This window comes from Schistocerca cancellata, chromosome 10 (assembly GCF_023864275.1).
Source record: "Schistocerca cancellata isolate TAMUIC-IGC-003103 chromosome 10, iqSchCanc2.1, whole genome shotgun sequence".
In the NCBI taxonomy this organism is placed as follows: domain Eukaryota; kingdom Metazoa; phylum Arthropoda; class Insecta; order Orthoptera; family Acrididae; genus Schistocerca; species Schistocerca cancellata.
The window spans coordinates 101,556,586-101,570,667 of NC_064635.1; the positions used below are offsets into that span (position 1 = coordinate 101,556,586).

General features: G+C 40.2%; 1 protein-coding gene across 2 annotated transcripts in view; it reads right to left on the reverse strand.

Moving 5' to 3' along the window:
* LOC126106855 (nuclear RNA export factor 1-like) overlaps nt 1-14,082 on the reverse strand; it is a 164,029-nt gene that overhangs the window by 129,553 nt on the left and 20,394 nt on the right. For both annotated transcript variants that reach the window (XM_049913250.1, XM_049913251.1), the window contains one exon: nt 12,976-13,310. In XM_049913250.1, the coding sequence (XP_049769207.1) occupies nt 12,976-13,310 (335 nt within the window). The remainder of the gene's footprint in view (nt 1-12,975; nt 13,311-14,082) is intronic.

The window sequence follows — 14,082 nt, forward strand, 5'->3', positions numbered from 1 at the left end:
CACTCTGTGTACACTAGATAAATAAACAAACTGGAAGAAGGTGAAGAACAAAGAGAAATGGTCATCTCGCCATATGTCGATAGCTTTTCTTTGAAAATAGGAATATTATTGGAGAAACATAAATGCACCTTTTGTTCACCAACAAAACTCAGAGTTCTTGTAGGCCTCTCAGTTTCAGAAGCCCTCATGCCTCTAAGATTCCTTGTAGCTGCGGGACATCATACATTGGACAAACTTATCGCACCGTGGAGGAAAGACGTCTCAAACGTCAACAACACACGCATCTGGACTGGCCTGAGAAATCTGTAGTGGCTGAGCATTGTCTCAGCACAGGACATGGACATAGTGTGGAATACAAAAACACCAAAATTCTTTCATCAGTGTCTTTGTACTGGGACAGCATTATTAAAGAAACAGGGGAAATTCACAGCTTATCTTGTGTCTGTATATGTGCAGATGGATATGTGTGTGTGTGCGCGCGCACACGAGTGTATACCTGTCCTTTTTTCCCCCTAAGGTAAGTCTTTCCGCTCCCGGGATTGGAATGACTCCTTACCCTTTCCCTTAAAACCCACATCCTTTCGTCTTTCCCTCTCCTTCCCTCTTTCCTGATGAAGCAACCGTGGGTTGCGAAAGCTTGAATTTTGTGTGTGTTTTTGTGTCTCTATCAACATACCAACAATTTCGTTTGGTAAGTTATAGATAGTCATGTGGATTCAGCACATATTGCAATTTAACTGTGGCATGTACAAGAATTAGTCAAACTAGGGCTGCCATTTACCAACCCACAGAGCTAACCTCGGTTTATGACATGTCAGATTACCAGCACCCTCTACTTCCATTATTCATATACATAAAAGTGTGTTAATACAAAATTTATATATAAGAACAAAAAGAGTTCATATAATAATTACAATAAAATACAATTTTGTATGGAGTAATGTAAATTAAAATACTCATCATGACAAATATTGCAATTCATTGACGGTTACTATTACACAATGTGCAAAAAAAAAAATCTGCATTTTTCATAAATCTGATGCATACAGATTGGAGTGCTCAGACTGTAACACCTGTTATGTGGGCCAAACTGAGAGACAACTTGAGGTCAGATTCCAGGAGCATGTGGTGCTGGGAAGAAGGGAAGTGGCTGAGAAATCTAATTTTGCCGTCCACCTGAATGATTGCGGACACAGTGTTCTGGATCCGACCTCAAACTGAAATTGCTTCGAAGAGGCGAGGAGGAGAGATTTTTAGATTCACTTGAGGAGATGGAGATTTTTTTTCATCACACTAGCTTTCTTAATGAACAAGTGGTAAGGAGAAGCATCCATTTTTGGGAGCTTTTTGAAAGCCGCTTTCTCAATAGATGATACAGTGGTGACCCAGCAGGGATGCACTCAATGTATGGACCCATCCTTATGTAGTAACTGCGTGCCATACGGGTAAAAACTGTATAGCGAAACATCTAAGTTGTCCTTTCAGTATTTACAGGATCCACACTTTGTACTGTAGTTTTTCAACATCAGTGTACGCTACTGATTTTTTTTGAAATCTGCTAATAAGCATAATTATAAATACTTTACAGCATTCCCTTTTGCTTAGCAGCCATAACACTAATTTCAAAATTTCATTATGTAGCATCACCATACTTTTGTATTGGTGATCATGTATTTTATATTTTCACATTATAAAATAAATAATGGAAAATTATAACTCTTACACCAGTTTGTTACTCTGTTTTAATATTTTATGGAATATAAAGCTTTTTAATACATTTTCATGACAATGAACTCAATGTATTGCAATATTTGTATAAGCTTATTTTAATTTATATGCCACCGAGCAAAATTATATTTTGCTATAATTATTATTGAATTCATTTTAGCTGGCCATGGTGGCCGAGCGGTTCTAGGCACTTCAGCCCAGAACCGTGTGACTGCTACAATGGCAGGTTCGAATCCTGCCTCACGCATGGATGTGTGTGATGTCCTTAGGTTAGTTAGGTTTAAGTAGTTCTAAGTCTAGGGGACTGATGACCTCTGATGTTAAGTCCCATAGTGCTCAGAGCCATTTGAACCATCTGAATTCATTTTATTCTTACATATAAAATTTATCTTAATACACCTTTTAATATGAATAGTGAAAATAGAGTGTGTTGGCCAACCAACATGGCATAAGCTGAGCTTAGCTGTATAGGTATGTAAACAGCAGCTTCAATTTGACTGGCACACTAAAGTTATATCATAATATGTGTCGTTATAACTGCCGAGTACACATTACTACGAACAATGGTAGTTGTGCAACTGGCATTTTGTACAACTTCCCATGGTTATCAGTTAGTGCATTTTTTCACTGTCTGCTTCCCGTGGTATCCTGTATTTATAGCATTGGCAACAGCTGTGCTGTTAGCTGAAATCTAGATCTGTAATGAAACAGCAGCAATATTACAAGCAATGCTGACCTTTCAGTCCTGGATCACATCATAGTAGTGGTGCACAATTATTCCCATGGAAGCAAACCTGATCTCTCTTCTTGTCAATTCATCAGTACAAAGGAAAACAAAAAGTTAAATCACTATACAAAACATGACGTAACCTGTATGAGGGTACAATGACAAGCTCAGTCAATTTCTACAAAATAAGAAAACAATTTGTTGTTTAGCATCACTTCTGGTAGGCGATTCTTGTGCTGGCTTTGTTCACTTCCAAAAATATGTTCTTGGTAGCAGCTTTCTTAAGTGCCCAGTCGAATTTCATAGAATGGGGTAAGACAAGTGCCACACACTGATGAAATTTTACATATATCAGGCTGAAAGATTTCCACTTTTGGGATAAATATATACCACCTTTTTTCAAAATTTATTTTCAAACAACAATTATTTATTCCACAAAGTTTTGGGAATGCAGCTGGATTAATTTGCCACAATATTTCAGCTAACAACCATTCACCCTTCTTCAGGTGAGTGCTTTGATCTGCAGATTGCTAGTTCACATCACTAAATTTATACCATAACTGGCATGCGCAAAAGCTGTCGAGTTTCGTGCCCTCTTCAAATATTGCTCCATTTACAGCGCATAGGTGCATAAGTAATGGTGATACTATATGCACGCTTTCTGTCGGAATGTGTGCTCACAGAGTCAGAAGTCAGATGTCAAAATTAACAAAATTATTCCCGTAGATGTGTCATTAATCATAAAATGTTTTCTTTTTGAAGAAATTAAAGAAATCGCTGGGTCCCATGCATTATCCAGTTGAAAGACGCCATCACGTTTGATAAGATCTTCTGCCAAACACATTTCCACCGATTCATTACTAACTGAATGCCAGAAGATCTTGCAGAGGCCAAGATTCCTATGACGGAATAATCCATAGACTCATGTGGAGATACAAAGCTCAGCTATGGCTGACTTAGTGGGATGAGAAAGGCGAGTGTGGCACTCGTGTTCAATGCACTTTTCATGCACTGTGGACACTGTCTGGCCAACATAGGCTTTCCCACACTGGCAAGGTTTTCTGTAGATTCTAGCCCTCCACAATCCCAGATCGTCCTTTGTCAAACCAATAAGAGTAAAAGTCTTTGTAGATGAGCAGAAGATTACTTTGAGGTAACATTTCCTTAATATCCACCCTAATTTCGACAAAATATTGCTGACGTGCCAAGTGGATGGTCCATTAGGGAATTCTGTTCACTATTAGCCCACACATGCAGACCTGTATTTGCAGGCACTGGGCATGTATTGTGTTTGATGGAGACAGACTTGCAAAGGAGCTGGAACACACACATTCTGTGTTCAAAGATGACGGATATTCTCTCATCAGATCAGCATGGCATTAAGGAAGAAGAAACTTAACCACCCACAAGATTAAGAGGAGAAGGAGCAGTTCAAGTTGAGGGCGTTCCTCCCATAGTCAGCAATATTTTGTAGAAATTAGGCAGAATCTTAAGGAAACATTATGTCAAACTAATATATTGTGCCCACTTATAAAAACTTGCTTTCTTCTCACCTCGGCGAAGAACGATTTTGGATTGTGGAGGGCTGAATTTACAGGATACCTTGCCAGTGTGACAAAGCCTTCAGTGGCGAGTCAAGAGCAAAGTGCATGAAAGATGCATTGAACATGATTGGCACACTTGCCTTTTGCAGTCAAGTAAGTCAACTATAGCCGAACATTGTATCTCCACAAGACATTCCATGGATTATTCTGCCATGGAAATCTTGGCTTCGATAATATCCTTCTGGGATTTAATTATTAAGGAATCAGTGGAAATGTAGTTGGCAGAAGATCTTATCAATTGTGATGGCAGCTTTCAACAGAATAATGTGTGGGGCCCAGTATTTTTTCTAATTTCTACAGAATGAAAACATTTAATGAGTAATGACATGTCTAGCAACTGTAATTTTATTAATTTTGACATCTGAATTTTAATTTTGCAAACACACCTTCTCAATGAAAGCACACATTTAGCATCACCATCATGCATGCCTCTGTGCCAAAGATGGAGCAATATTCGAAGGGGCCACTCACGTAGTGGCTGCCTTTGTAAATGTGTTTTCACACCAATTTTTGGTATAAATTTAGTGATGTGAACATGCAATCTCCAGAGCAAAACACTCACCTGAAGCTGCCAGCCAAAATATCATGGCAAGAAGTTGACATAATCCAGCCGCAATCTCGAAAATTGTTGGAATACTATTTGCACTGGGAAAATTACAAGAGCAACAATTACTTAGCAGATAATCAAAATTATTTGAAAGATTATGTTTTGCAGGAATTTATTATTTAGGATGTCATTTCTGTATTACTGCATACTGTGAAACAGTTAATGTTGCTGAGAGATTTTTATTTCACAGGTGAATTTGATATTTAAAATTCAATAGTACCACATACTTCAAAAATTCAATCTTACTAATAAATGTTTGACAGAATATAGGGCTATAAGGCTACTGACAAAGTACTAGGCTTCCTGACAGGATGTATATGCGGACAAAAAAAAAAAAATTCCCGAGATTTTTCCTGGATTTCCCAGTTAAAAAGACACTTTCTCCCGGGTGAAAACACACTTTTTCTGTGTTAAGTGACACTATATTTTTCCCTCGGAACTGTAAAACTTACAATCCTTCAATTGGTTATGATTTTATACACGTGCGTAGAATTTCCCAGCACTTTAGAATCTGAAACTCAGGGGGAAAAAAAAACACAAACACACACACATTTTGGAAAGATCTGTTGATGTGCAGCAACATGTATGCTGCATATTTTCGTATTATGAAAGTATAAATTTCAATTCCACCAAACACCACATGTTACTTTCTGAAGCATTGAAATTGAGACTGGGATATTCTTTTGTAAGCCAGACATAGCTCATGTCACGTGATTTCACCAGCCGATAACAAGAGGATATTCAGAGCATAGGACACATGATGCAGTCAGCCAATAATAACATCACTGGTAAGTAGCGCAAACACACCAACAGGAAAAGTTATTGGTTTAAATTAATGTACTTAGTGAAGCTGCAGAGAAGCTAAGCTTTCAGATATAATGTTGATCTTTTTTGCACGTGTTACACTTCAAGATATAGCACACAAATGTGTCAGGAAAATTTTTAATAATGATAAAATTTCGGATCTTCAGGGCTTGAAATTCTTCTAACTGGCTTGTCATCAAAGAGTTGATTTTTAAATGAGAGTCAAATGCTCTGCGATTTAAGAAATCCATCATACATTCTCACACATAGTTCAACTTGGGTAAAAGGAAATTTACTTTGAAAGTAACACTTTTCAAACCACCATTCTCAATATTTTACCTCGACATGTTAGAAATAGGTTCATTTCAGCAGCTGTCAGAGAGCACCAGGTAACAGGCACCACCACACTTGCGCAGCAACGATTACTTAGGAAGCACGTATGTTTGTACGTGTAAAACATTAAAAGATCTTGCGTTATGTCATAAAAAAAACAAGACATCAGAGGATACTCCAAAAGCATCGGGATTTTGTGAACCATACTAAAATGTGCACATTTAAAGTGCATACTTTAAGTGCACATTGGTATGTCCAGATTTCCAATGAGGTAGGCCTCAACGTGATATTAAGCTTTTCAGCGTGGTTTTCAGGATGTAAATTTTCTCGGTGTACCATTACTGTATTATCTCATGTTTGGTTCTTTATTATGGCATAATGTCACAAGTGCTAGAATATGAAAATGTGCACTTGAAATGCAGCGAACAGTTGAAACTAGCCAATAATGTGGAATTAAACACTCTGTTTCAAATACATTGACTGCCTCAGTGGAAAAGATTAATAATAGCCAAATTTCTTTAGCAAACTGACAAAATTAACTTCATTGTTCTGCAAGGCGATTAATGCTTGACTCTCAGAAAGATGAAAATTAAATAAAATCTGAAACACACAACATATTTTAGCCTTCTGTAATTATGTGAATGTATTTTAATTCACTTGATAGCTCCCAGCCACAGAAAGCCCTTTTATTTTCATTTGACGTGAAAGCAGTAAACTTAGAGGAAACAGCAAAATCATTAAATGTAAACACAGGACACAGGGAGTCTACCCACTTACCCACTATAACCCAGACTGCTCTGCCCATCAGCCCCAGATCTACGATATTTCTGAACCGGGGCAATACTAGATAGTGGAGCCCCCCCCCCCCCCCCTCCCTCGAGCGTTTGCAATAGGGCATCAAAAATTAAAAAAAAAAAAAAAAAAAAAAATCGAATTTTCTAAAAGACGTGTGTTTAAGGAAATGAAATAATCATATGGCATTGTTGGCTGGGATGTCCCAGTCGGGTTAGGCTGCCAAGTGCAAGTCTTGTTTCAGTCAGCAACACATTGGGTGACTTGCGACCGATGATGAGGATAAAATGATGAGGACAACACAACACCCACTCCCCGAGTGGAGAAAATCTCCAACCCGACCGGGAATTGAACCCAGGCCCAGTGCATGGGAGGCAAGCACGTTACTACCCAGCTAAGCAGGCAGAATCCGAGGAAATTTAAGACATGTTGTCTGGTCTTCAGTGAGCCAAAGTGCAGTGCCACGCCTCTTCACACAGGATTCTTCTATTGCACATCACTGTACTTCACTCTGTGGAATTGAAAAGTGTATATTTTGTAATGGATGCTGTGGTGCCTCTCCTGCTCCCAGTCGGTCAGTTTAACAACCTGACCCCATTCTTTTTTTTTAACACTTAGAAAATTAATACTGGATGGGATTATTTGTAATTGTGAGAACAAGAACTCTTCAGAAAATTTGCACTCTTTATTACCTATTAGCTAATAACTTGCTGTATTGTGTGACATAAAATTAAATATAGGGTACATAAAACCAGTAAAGACAAAAGACAAGCAAGACAGTACACATTTCTTCAATCCTTAGCTCCTAGCATTTTTTTTCTCTCTAATCTTGCTACAGCTTTACATGGCGTGCTTTCCTTTCTGCAAAAGAATCTATTACCTCAAAGTTCGTCAAATGTTTTGCTACACAAAAAATTGAAATGTAGTTGTCTAACACTGAAAAAGCTGTTAATACAAATAGTACCCAAGACTGGTGTGGTTTCTCGATCTGATTACGTCGATAGGCCAGCAATTGTAATACACACCAAATAAATGAGACTGTTTTGGCACAAATGGTCATTTTTATAACACAACAGAATATAATTCACAAAGTACCAATATCAAATGCCTATTAGGCCTACTAAAAGCAAAAAGCTTTATGTTAGGAAACAGTTTCACGTTTCATTATACTCTCCACTTTCTCAAGCACGACAACAAAAAGCAGCAGCACGAAATTTTTATATAAATTTAGAATCATCATATTCCGACATAATTTGTGTGATGTCGCTGTTTCTTCTCCTTCCTCGTTCTAACAAACAATCTTATCATCACTAATTCTGCAACCACTCCTGCCGTTGTCAAAACTTATTAGCCGGTTAACTTCACTAAAGCTACCAGAATCACCAGTTTAGTTATCTCGCGATTATTCTCCAGTTAGGCGTTGTTACATGTTTGTACAATGCATTTTCCGTGGTACTTACAGAATAGAACTTCAGCGGCTGTTAGCCAGGGACTGTACAACTGGCCCTTACTAATGTAGTGATCTGGCCAAAAATATTCTGCCAAAATTTCATTTTCTTAGATACACCGAGAAGATATGTCATCTTTCTTACCTGTTAGTCATTTATTTCCACTCTGGTAGTCTGAATCTATGGATTTCATTAGTAACTATAACGAAGCTGATCATTCGCAAACCCAATCAACCATATAATCAGACAGCGATTGGCATTCACCCTTTCAGGTTTATTCGGCTCAGCTCATATAGCCTTGTCCCCTTTTGTCTGCAGGAAAGTTTATTTCTAGATGCAACGAGGTTTCCGCTGGCAGAGACCTCACATACACTATGTGTACATTTGAAGATCAACTTACGATTCATTCAGAAATCAACTTCACCAAAATGTGTTCAAATATGTTCAAGAACCAACAGGGATGCGTTTCTACATCTACATACATACTCCGCAATCCACCATATGGTGCATGGCAGAGGGTACCTCGTACCACAACTAGCATCTTCTCTCTCTGTTCCACTTCCAAACAGAACGAGGGAAAAATGACTGTCTATATGCCTCTGTACGAGCCCTAATCTCTCTTATCTTATCTTTGTGGTCTTTCTGCGAAATATAAGTTGGTGACAGTAAAATTGTACTGCAGTCAGCCTCAAATGCTCGTTCTCTAAATTTCCTCAGTAGCGATTCACGAAAAGAACGCCTCCTTTGCTCTAGAGACTCCCACCCGAGTTCCTGAAGCATTTCAGTAACACTTGCATGATGATCAAACCTACCAGTAACAAATCTAGCAACCCACCTCTGAATTGCTTCTATGTCCTCCCTCAATCCGACCTGATAGGGATCCCAAACGCTCGAGCAGTACTCAAGAATAGATCATATTAGTGTTTTATAAGTGGTCTCCTTTCCAGATGAACCACATTGTCCCAAAATTCTACCAATGAACCGAAGACGACTATCTGCCTTCCCCACAACTGCCATTACATGCTTGTCCCTCTTCATATCTCTCTGCAATGTTACGCACAAATATTTAATCGACGTGACTGTGTCAAGCGCTACACTACTAATGGAGTATTCAAACATTACAGGATTCTTTTTCTTTATTCATCTGCATTAATTTACATTTATCTATATTTAGAGTTAGCTGCCATTCTTTACACCAATCACAAATCCTGTCCAAGTCATCTTGTATCATTCTACAGTCACTCAACGACGACACCTTCCCGTAAACCACAGCATCATCAGCAAACAGCCGCACATTGCTACCCACCCTATCCAAAAGATCATTTATGTAGATAGGAAATAACAGCTGACCCACCACACTTCCCTGAGGCACTCCAGATGATACCCTCATCTCCGATGAACACTCACCATCGAGGATAACGTACTGGGTTCTATTACTTAAGAAGTCTTTGAACCACTCGCATACTTGGGAACCACCCCCATATGCTCGTACCTTAGTTAGGAGTCTGCAGTGGGGCACCAAGTCAAACGCTTTCCGGAAGTCAAGGAATATGGAATCCGTCTGATACCCCTCATCCATGGTTCGCAAGATATCGTGTGAAAGAAGGGCGAATTGCGTTTCGCAGGAGCGATGCTTTCTAAAGCCGTGCTGATGCATGGACAGCAACTTCTCCGTCTCAAGGAAATTCATTATATTCGAACTGAGAATATGTTCGAGAATCCTGCAACAAACCGATGTTAAGGATATTGGTCTGTAATTTTGAGGATCCGTCCTTCTACCCTTCTTATATACAGGCGTCACCTGCGCTTTTTTCCAGTCGCTCAGGACTTTACGTTGGACAAGAGATTCGCGATAAATGCAAGCTAAGCAAGGAGCCAATGCAGTAGAGTACTCTCTGTAAAACCGAATTGGAATCCCATCAATTCAAAATCATATGAATAATTGATAGACCATCGTGCCCTGGATGCTAGGCGCTTTGTGAAATGAGGTATTTTCCCCTCAAGAATATGAATTTGGCACCCCCCCCCTCCCCAAATTGTCACACAGATCAGATACCTCAGTTTGGACCCCCCCCCCCCCCCCCCCCCCCCACCCAGAACCGGGTCTGCTGCACATGCGTGACTCTGGCAGCTTGGGCGTGCCACTAAAATTTTTCCCAGTAGCACTTAGCTGCTTGCTGTGACTGCTTGCATAGCCAACAGCCACATATCTGTAGCCAGAAGCGGGAGAAGGTACTTATCATACGCGACTCATATGTGCATGAGCCTGTTTGTAACTGCTAAAACAAATCTAATGTAAGCAGTTATGACGTCATGCTCATCGGAGGCAATTTGTTGTTATGAAGCATTGCATAGTCTTCCTAAAGTCTCTGACATAGTTTGCTACTGGCAGATGCTTGTTTGAGCACTGTGTTTTGTTGTTGTATATGGCGCATTTCCTTCATAATTTAAGTTGTTTTTTTTTTTTTCATTTTTTTCCTCTGGTTCATGTTTTATTGCTGCAGTAGCGGGATACAGTAATATCCTTTGTAAGAGTATCAGTCCTTAACAGTCAAAATTACAAAAATTTAACTGAAAACTAAAGCAATGAAAAACACCCAGAATTCTAAAAAATTCACAGGTTTTTCTTGGTTTTCTTCCGGATGAAAAAATTACTGGCTTTTTCCTGGATCTCCCGATTGTTCCGGGTTGTATACACCCTGTCCTGGCTATAGCATATGTTTCATTTTATGTACTGTGCAATAACTTGAAAATGATTTTAAACTAAATATTTCTTTGTTTATAGAAAAATATAATAATACTACAGCTTAAATTCTGCTCCAACTAAGCAGAAAGTGGTTGTCTAGTAATGGAGCAGGCATACAATTCACTCAGAGGTAATTAATATCTTATCAACTACAATTACATTACCATAAAATGACATTATTTAAATAATTTTTGACTTATTGGTACAAATACACTCCAAAACATACTTATACAAGGTGGAGAGGGAACTGTTTTATACTACTCACAATTGTAAAGCTCTGTAATTGCCAAGTAGCATTCTAGATTACAAATAACACTTTTTACAAAGAGAGCTGTAATTTGTCAGCACTTGGTGGAAGCCTTTGTCATGCCTCTTGACATAATTCTGCATAAGAACTGTGTAGCACCAAATATATATTTAACACAAAAACAGTTCCAGTGTGTTAAGTTTCGAACAATCATCCACTGGCGTGCTCATTCTTCGATGAATACCAATGAAAGGCAAAGGTTACTGAACCCTAACATTGTTGTATAAAAAAAACCTTTAATGTGACCTGAGCAAGCCATTGAAAAAATTAAATTTCTTTAGCAACGACAAAGTGATTTTTACATTATTAGATTGGAACAACACAATCTTAGACACAAGTGCTCAAGACTGTTTCTTATTACATTAATTCATTTAAACAGTCACACAATTAATGCAAATCTGGCACATTATCAATGCCTAATGAGTTTGGTCTGTAAAAAGCTGCATAAATACTAAAGATAATGTAATGTAAATGGATAGAGACAAAAATCTACTCACCAAGCGGTGGCAGGAGAACACACAAACAAATACTTGCCCAAATATACAGCCAAACTTTGATAAGATTTCAAAATGATCTACAACAAAATGGCAACTTTATAATAACTTAACTTTCTGGGAACACATTTTTAGGGAATCGATAAAGGAATGTTCGTACAACGCACGAATGTCAACAGTATTTCTTCCCTCTTTGTACTACCTCCTTTGGCTAGTTTTAAGAACTAGGAGGCACAACTACCGTTATGACCTTCTGGCAGTGCCTGGTAAGTCCAGAAGAGAAAGGTGAGAACAGCATCATCAGCAGTAAGGCTGCATTTATTCCAGCTATCGAGTAACGCAGCACCACTCTGTGGCAGTGCTGGTCGACACACGACACCACTGCCAGAAGGGGTCTAATTGCAGCAGTCTTCTGTCACACCAATTCACCACCACAGTCAGCCTCTGTACGTCAGTACGACCACTCGGTCTCCGACCGGCAGTGTTGACACTCTCGGCCACAGACTATATTAAGCACTGGCCACCCAGCTGGCAGAGGGCATCGGGTCAGCAACACAGTCTATCCCGTGTGGCCAGGAGAAGCACAATCCCTCTGTAGTCATCATACTGGCGCAAACAATCCACAGGGCCACCTGCAAAATGGTCCCGGGCTGAGGGTCAAACTAGGACACTTCTCGCCAAAGATCCGCTTACCGACTGCCATTGCCAGAGGCCACTAGCCAGATGTCGCGGGACGGCTTTCACTTCCCGGATGACACCACGATCACCACAAGCTGCCGTCAGCCGAGCTGGGAGCACAATGTGGCCATCACCCAACCGGCGGGGCAGGAATTCTTAGCCGGCACTGACTCGATGTCAGCTACACACGGTTCCTGCCTAGTGAGCACGCGCGGCTGTAGCCAGGTTTCTGACAAGTGTGCCACCGCCGAGGACTCTGGGGTCGACAACCGTCCCTTCTATCCACTGGATGAGGATAGAGAACCTGTGATATATGCAGTGCTGCAGAAATAATCTGACTAGTTCCAACTTCAGTGTGGCCGTAGTTGCTGCACCCAGTACAGAACCCACACGACACAGGTGAGTGTGTCGACCTGGCAGCTTCGACAAGTTTACTCCTGACCTTCCCACCTGCCACTGGGGTTGACACTACTTGGCACTCTCGACATCATTACGTGTCTCACCAATATCCGACGTTTACTGCAGGTCAATAAGTGGTCGAATATGTTCCCAGCATAGCCAGCGTCTACAATTTTCAATATAAAGTATGCTTTTCATCGGAAGGGTTTTTATTTTTATTACAACAAAGAATAAACAATATGGAGTGTGATTACGTTGTAAGCCCACATGTCAGATTCTCGGAATTTTAGAAGTTCGTTGTTACTTACGGTAACTTTATGCCAGATGTCGAGTTTGGTATCTGACAGAATACCGGGTCTTGCAGTGAGTAAGCACGCAGCATTCATACTGTCCACCTCTGTCCTTTCATTCCTACTGTTCACCTCTGTCCTTTCATTCGAATTGACCACCTCTGTCCTTTCATGCATACTTCCCACCTCACTCCTTTCATTTGTACTATCCACCTCTGTCCTTTCCTTGGTACTGTCCTCCTCTGTGTCCTCATTCGTAAGGTCCACAAGTACCACCTCTTTTGTATATTCCACCACTATCACATCATCTGTAGGGTCCACATCTGTCCCTTGTTTCAGGGCTGCTACACTTCCTACAAAATAGAAAAAAAGCAACAGTTAGTAATTTATTTAGTTCATGCTAATTACACTACTGGTCTTTAAAATTGCTACACCACAAAGATTATGTGCTACAGATGCGGAATTTAACCAACAGGAAGAAGATGCTGTGATATGCAAATGATTAGCTTTTCAGAGCATTCACACAAGGTTGGCGCCAGTGGCGACACCTACAACATGCTGACATGATGAAAGTTTCCAACCGATTTCTCATATACAAACAGCAGTTGACCAGCATTGCCTGGTGAAACGTTGTGATGCCTCGTGTAAGGAGGAGAAATGCGTACCATCACATTTCCGAGTTTGATAAAAGTCAGATTGTAGCCTATTGCGATTGCGGTTTATCGTATTGCAACATTGCTGCTCGCGTTGGTCGAGATCCAATGACTGTTTGCAGAATATGGAATCAGTGGATTCAGGAGGGTAATACGGAACACCGTGCAGGATCCCTACGGCCTCGTATCACTAGCAGTTGAGATGACAGGCATCTTATCCGCATGGCTGTAACTGATCGTGCAGCCACGTCTCGATCCATGAGTCAACAGATGGGGACGTTTGCAAGACAACAACCATCTGCACGAACAGTTCCACGATGTTTGCAGCAGCATGGACTAACAGCTCGGAGACCATGGCTGCAGTTACCCTTGTCGCTGCATCACAGACAGGAGCGCCTGTGATGGTGTACTCAAAGACAAACCTGGGTGCACGAATGGCAAAACGTCATTTTTTCGGATGAATCCAGGTTCT